The following is a 6,955-nucleotide window of genomic DNA, read 5'->3' as shown; positions in this document are numbered from 1 at the left end:
ATTTCTTTGTTTCAAATCCGCTCAAGTTAGCCTAACTCTTGAAAAATGAGAATTCACAAGGGAAATTCTCTAAGGTAGCAAAATAAAATGGAAGCAAACTCAAAAGACAAAAGAACTCGAATTGAACAACAAAGCTATAAGAAAATAATAGTATACCGAGTGTTTGAGTAAATGCTCTCAATTATATTTAATAACTTTGAAGGTAATACAATAGATGATTACAAATGAGGGGGGAAGGCCTCTATTTAGTTGAGCTATCCTAGATCTAATGATATAGTTTAAATTACTTCGACAGTCAAGATTAAAGTCTATCTACAAGATGAGAGTCCTAAGAGATTTAAACTCTATATAATCTTATCCCTTATGATTTACAATATTCACTATGGTAACTATAGTTTAATTGGAGCGTTTAATTGGACCACCAAGTTTTCAAGTAAATGGGTTTCTCTTTTTGATCAGTTGATCTTCATGGGACGGTTTGTGTACATTCACCACGGGCTTTGATTCGCAGCCCGTGAAAGGTCCATTTCAGTATTTATATTTTTTTGTCCATTCCTTTACATAAACTTGATGACTAAGTCCTTTTTTATCCTTCAACTTGACAAATGCAAAAATTTGATGACATGACATTTGAGATTGTTTTAAGATTGTGTTATGCCACTTTGATACATATATTTTAATTTTTAGGTGGTGATAAAATCAAGTTCACACACTGAAATTAACTTAATTACCAAGTTGAAATATTAAAATAAACTAAGAAAAAGTATACTTAATTTTCAAATAAAGGAATAAAAGTAATACTAGGAGAAAGAAAAACCTTTTTCAACACCAATACAATTATACAAACACGCACCCGCCATCCAAGTAAGATTCAGCCTTAATATCAACAGAAGTTTGTACGAGGGGAGAATTCACAAAAGAAAAGAAAAAGATGGTTCTTCGATACACTTATCCAGTCCTGTTATGTATATTGATTTTAATGGTAATTTTTCTTCTTCTTCTTTTGGTCAATTTAATTGTACTTCAGAAACTAACGCTATGGTCTCTTTAAATGTGTGCATACATACAGCAGGGCCGCTGGGGATATGCAGTGAAGGACGAAATTTTCCGGGAAAATGAAACGAAAATTTCCCATCACATTAAAAGCGCAGAGGTTGGGTTATTCACCATGGATGAACTCCTTAATTTTCACGTTGGTCAAAAACTCCCCATCTTCTTCCCCATCCGAAACCTCTCACTGTACCCACCTTTCTTTTTGCCCCCAAAATACCAAAATATCATCCCTTTCATAAAACCCGCTGCCATGTTCAACCTCTTCAAGGTCCCACCGTCTTCCCCAAAAGGTAAAGCCTTTTTGGGTACTTTATACTCATGCGATTCCATCAATGGCGAAACCACCAAAATCTGCGCCACCTCTTTGGACTCCATGCTCGGTTTCGTTAAAAAAGCTTTCGGACCCGACGTTGATTTCAAGTTCATCACCACGACCCACCCGACGTTAACGACTCCGGTGTTCCAGAACTACACCGTTTTGGAACCTCCGGTGGAGATTGTATCGGTGAAGAAAGTGCCTTGCCATCCGTTCCCGTATTTTTATGCCATTTATTTTTGCCATACGGATTTAAACTATGAAACCAGAGCTTTTAAACTCCGGCTTGTCGGCGACGGCAGTGGGGACGAAGTGGAGGCTGTCATCGTTTGTCATTTGGATTCCAAGAATTTGAGCTCCGATCATTTGGTGTTTCGAATGTTGGGTGTCGAGAAAGGGAGCTCTTATTGCCATGTTTTTCGACAAGGTGATATTTTATGGATTCAGCAGCAAACCTCCGGTGGTGGTGTCGCTGCCGTGTAATGAAATTTCCGGTGACTCTGTTTTACTTTTGTGGTGTCGTTTTGTGTTCTTTGGTTTAATAATAATTATGTTGTAAATCTGCAATAATTCAGTGGGATTGTTTTACGATGGGCGTTTCCTATATAGAGATTTTGGATTTTTTTAATTGACTTGGGTTCAAATGAAAAACTTAATATTCAAGAACTAAAATCTCCAAAATAAAAAATTCTTTGGGATGAGTGATTTTTTCGCCGTTAATTGAAAATGAGATATGTGGGATGTCATATCTGATCATATTTATTAAAATATTATTTTCTTTATATGTTTGCTCAAAATTACTCTTTGCCACATGTATTTATTTCTTGAATATTTATACTCTTAATTTGTTTTCAATTTACTTATGTAAAATAATTCCTTATGCAATTATCACTAATTTACATACTAAGAACATGACATAATTATTATTAAGAATATAGTTTACAATTATATTAATACACTATTAATATTTTTATCAATTTTCACAAGGTTAATATTTGCAAATAAGGAACTTAAAAAATATGTTTATTTAAAATTTCAAAAATATTCACTAATTAATTTACATAATAGATGCTTTAATTCCTTAGTAGTAGTGTCTTATTTCAATAATTCTATCCAATAAAAATGACTTTTTTACCCTAATAATATTAAAAAAATAATTAAATACCAAAATGGTATGAAATGAACAGTGCCGAGGGGTGGTGCCTGACAAGGTGGCGACACCATCTATTTTTTTGCCCAATCATATAGCCATCATTAGCACATAATTTATTTTTTAAAAAATAATAATATTTAAATGGTGGAGGGTTATATACGGCGACATCAATATCATGCACTTATACTGGGCAAAATATGGGTTTCTAATACGGGTAAAAAAAGGTGAGGGGCACTCACTGGCGGCACCAAGGTTGGAGGGCACATGTCAAGCGGCACCAATAGGAGGAGGGAGTCTGTCAAGCGGCACCAGTAGAAGGAAGGGCACTATTAGGCGGCACCAATAGAATTTTTGTGTTTTCTTGAATTGTAGTAATTTTTGTGTTTTGTTGAATGGTTGCAGCAGCTAACCGATAAGAAAAAAGTAAAGAAAAATTTTTTTTGAAGAGGAAAAAGAAAAGAAAAGTCAGAAAGATTTGTAAGGTTTGTAAAGTGATTAATTTTTGTTATTATATTTTGTTTTTCAAATAATTGTTGAGAAATTTAATTATGTTTAATTATATTTATAGATTTACTATTGAAGATGGATAATCAATTCTTCGTATGTGTTTATTTCGATAGAGTAATTTTAACAACAATTGGTTGTATATTTGAATGTTTAACAGTTTTTTGTTAAGTTAGCTGATGTGGAGCCAGCTGAAGATTTTACTCCATTAAGTGAACAACATGGAGTTCAAGATATGTGTACGGAGGTTTCGAGAGCGTCTGTTGATAGGTGATCATTTGTACGTGGGTTCAACATCAATCTTAATGCTCCATTTGCGTCTGAGAACCTTAACCCAGGTTCTTGTTGCAAATACATCTGGTGATGATTGAGATTAATGCGAGTGGTGAAGATGAATATGATAATAATGGTCCTTCTGATCACAAGGTTGAAGATTATAGTGATTCCGATCTAGATGATATCGACGATGAAGGAGCGAATAACGATGAAAATGTTTATGCATCTTCAGTCAGGAACCCGAGTCGAGGTATTGTCATACGCAATGATCTTGGGGCCCACATGTCAATCGTAGATCCCGATGCGGCACATGCATCTGAGTTCCTTGAGTATCCCGATATACTATCTGTTCACCGATTGACCACAGATCCCAAACGTGAGGAGTTGTTTGTGGGCCAAAAATTCGCGACCAAGGAAGACTATGTATTTGCCATTGTGGAGTCGAAGAACATAGAATCATGGGAATTCTTCCTGATGAACTTACGGATGTATGTTGTTAGATACGACAATATTCGCATCATATCTGATACATCGATAGGACAAATTGTCGCAATTAGGTGTTCCGATGTTTCGTGGAGATCCGTTTACTACATCCGACACATCGCCTATAATGCCCCAAAATCTTTAACTTTTGTTTTGGCTCAATTTTGTTGTTAGCTAGCACTTGCTTCAGTGGTTCAGTGTCTTCAATGTGGGTTGAAGGCCACAGGTTCAAGTCTCTACGTGGGAAGGGGGTGTTTTATTTTGTTAAATATCTTTGAGAGTTATTTAGTTAGAGAGTTAGTGTTTAAGTTGAACTCCATTTAATTTGTTGAGGTTTAATTATTGTTGGATTTTAATTAGTAAATTAAGGGGTTAGTTTTTTATTTTAGCAAAACCATTTTTCCACGTTCCTGGTTTTGTTGTTTTTTATTTTCATAATTTGTTCTTTGTTTCTTTTGTTTTGTTTTTCTTCCAAGTCCTCGTGCCACCATTCTTCTCTAGATCTGTTCTTGGATTTTCTTTGTTTTGTTTTTTTTTTGTTCTTTCATTCTTTCTTTTCGCAACATCGCTCCTAATTCTTCTGTTGTGCATTTCGTTCTCGACGTTGGTGGTTCATATGGGTACTCTTGAATCTTGTTTTGTATTGTAAGTGGGGGTTTTTGCTTGTTTTTTTTCTTTCTTTCCTTTCTCATTTAATTTTTGGGTTGGAAGCGTTTCGTATGTTAATCGATTGCGTTTTAGGTGAGGTTGGACAGGTGATTGATCCCTCGGCAATTTAGAATTGTTGGTGAACTGCTATTTTTTTAATGTGAGAAGTGCATTTAAGGTTTAATGTCAAATATTAATAGTAGTACACTGAAGTTAGTTTTCTCATTTATGATGAATTGGGTTCGATAAATCTTTTAATGGATGTTTTTATGTCGTATTTAGGCTCCAGATTCTCGGGAGTAAATTTGCATCAAAATCGGACCAGGTGTATATCAAAAAATACGGAAAAAAATAACCGATGAAAGCCGAAAAAGTTCACTGTAGATGCCACATGGCCATGTGGTAAGCTGTGTGTGACACATGGTCGTGTGACAAACTGTGTGCTAGACCTGTGTGACACACGGTCTAAGCTATTTGGGTCGTGTGGACCGCATGAAAGTGTGCCAAGCCGTGTATCAGGCCGTGTGGACCACACAGGCGTGTGGGCCTAAAGTTTTTAATTTTCCTCTAAAGCCATATATGACATTCTAATTGTAGGCCTTCTGTGGGGTCTGTTTGTGATCTGATAAGCTATAAAACATGGAATTCAATCATTTGTTAGTACTAAGTCTATTATCTGTTAAGTATTCGAAACAATATATAATTAGTAAACTTTGGTTACGTGAAATCCAAGAAATTGTTATATATGCTCAGTATCTGTTATCTTATGCATGTATTCTGGAAACATGTCTGACATCTGTTATAATTTGTATCTGTATTTGGGATGGGTTATGATATATGGAAGAAGTGTTTCTATAAAAGGCAATAACTCGTCTATTTATCTAGCAGCTCAGCTGCAACTATTCTGTAAAGTGTCCTATCGACACTAAAAAATGTGTGGGTTTGGATGGGTGTTTTATACCCATATGGTGTGTTAGGATAGTCGGAGTTTGTGTGTAGTGGTTGGGGGTAGGATTATATATTTGTATCTGTTCTGCTCCGTTATGTATTTGTTTCTAATAAATCTGCCTGACATGCATTAACTGTTTTAAGCTATTCGTTATGCATTGAGTTTCCAAAACTCACTTTCTGTTTGATTGATATTTTCAGGTAACCCTCAGACTTAGGCGGGACGGTGCAATCAGGAGCTCGGTTAATGTCATAATCTATTTAAATTTGATTTATTTAAATTTTAGGATTTGGGTTCTGTAAAATTTAGACTCTCTGGACTTTTTGAATTGTTTTAGATTTTTAAACATTATTTCAGTATTTGCTTAATATTGTTTAAATGTTTTAGACGATGAAACTTGCTTTTTCTGCAAAAATTAAGCGCTTTCAAACAACAAACCATGATTCTCAAATATTCTTTTTAAAGGAGTTTCCGTTGCAAAAATTATAAGTTTTCAGAAATTAAAACAATCAACATTTTTAATAAAAAGGTACGCTAAGATATGATTTTGAATAATCCGGGATTTTGAAAGTTAATGATGATTTTCTAGTTACACAAAAACTAAATTTTCAATCGTGATACGTAACAACTCCAGATTTGGCCATAACGTCTAAGCTGAGTTTAGGGCGTTACATCGCCGCCAACTTTTATCGAGATTACAAGAATGCAGACTAGCAGAAATAAGTAGTGAACATGGATAAATTTCGGTTTCAATATGTTTTTTAAATATTCTTAATACTTCCACAAATTAATTCGAAAAGGTAACGTGTCTTTTCAAAATACATACGCAGCATACGAGCTAAAACAACACTGTTTCAGGTAAAAGCTGACCAGGTTTGAGGGTGATATGCACCGTGAAATGAATAATTGTTTTCGAGAGTGGTTGGGTACCATGGAATCGTGGCAATAAGCTCAGAGTTTCGATGACGAGTCTCAATATGGTCATATGACCACCAACTTGGCAGGGGTGATTAACTTTGTCTTGAAGCAAACACAATATCTTCCAATTTCATCTGTTTTCTTAGCTAGCTCTACAGGCTGGCAACCTTGATGCCAAGAATGAGGCCGAAACAAGTAAATCAAATGGAGGCAGGACACGTGTTTGCCGAGAAGGTCAAAAAGGGAATAGATGTGAACCGTCAGAGAGCGAGGTTGATAATGTAGAAATATATTCTTGACAAGTTAAAACTTTTCAAGTTACGGAGTTTAGTGACTGTTGACCCGATATCCTACCTAGGCCTTACAGAGTTGATCTCCGAAACAAACGGTGCTATTACGGGAAGTTCCAGACACTTTGTTACCTTTGTACGCACGTCGTTACAGCTTGTGCTCGTGTCCGGATCAATGCTGAACAATATATCGATGAGGTGTATACTCTGGAACGTACATTACATATTTGGGAAAATGAATTCCCTGTCTTGCATGATTTGTCTACATGGAAAATGTCTTCACTGACTTTCGAACTTGTCCCAAACAATGGGTTACGTAGGAAGTCGAAAGGTCGCCCACACGTCACCAGGATCCATGGTGAAAT

General features: G+C 35.6%; 1 protein-coding gene across 2 annotated transcripts; it reads left to right on the top strand.

Moving 5' to 3' along the window:
• Nucleotides 1-815: 815 nt before the first annotated feature.
• LOC105784346 (BURP domain protein USPL1) lies at nt 816-1,997 on the top strand. Of its 2 annotated transcripts, none has more exons than XM_012610203.2 (2): nt 816-982; nt 1,070-1,997. In XM_012610203.2, the coding sequence occupies exons 1-2, from the start codon at nt 932-934 to the stop codon at nt 1,850-1,852; spliced, it is 834 nt and encodes a 277-aa protein (XP_012465657.1). In that variant the 5' UTR covers nt 816-931; the 3' UTR covers nt 1,853-1,997. The 2 variants fall into 2 exon arrangements, with proteins under 2 accessions (XP_012465657.1, XP_012465658.1); XM_012610204.2 differs by having other exon boundaries at nt 822-982; nt 1,073-1,997.
• The last annotated feature ends 4,958 nt before the right edge of the window (nt 1,998-6,955 follow it).

The sequence above is a fragment of the Gossypium raimondii genome, chromosome 13 (assembly GCF_025698545.1).
Source record: "Gossypium raimondii isolate GPD5lz chromosome 13, ASM2569854v1, whole genome shotgun sequence".
Lineage (NCBI taxonomy): Eukaryota > Viridiplantae > Streptophyta > Magnoliopsida > Malvales > Malvaceae > Gossypium > Gossypium raimondii.
This window is presented reverse-complemented; position numbering and strand designations above follow the sequence as displayed.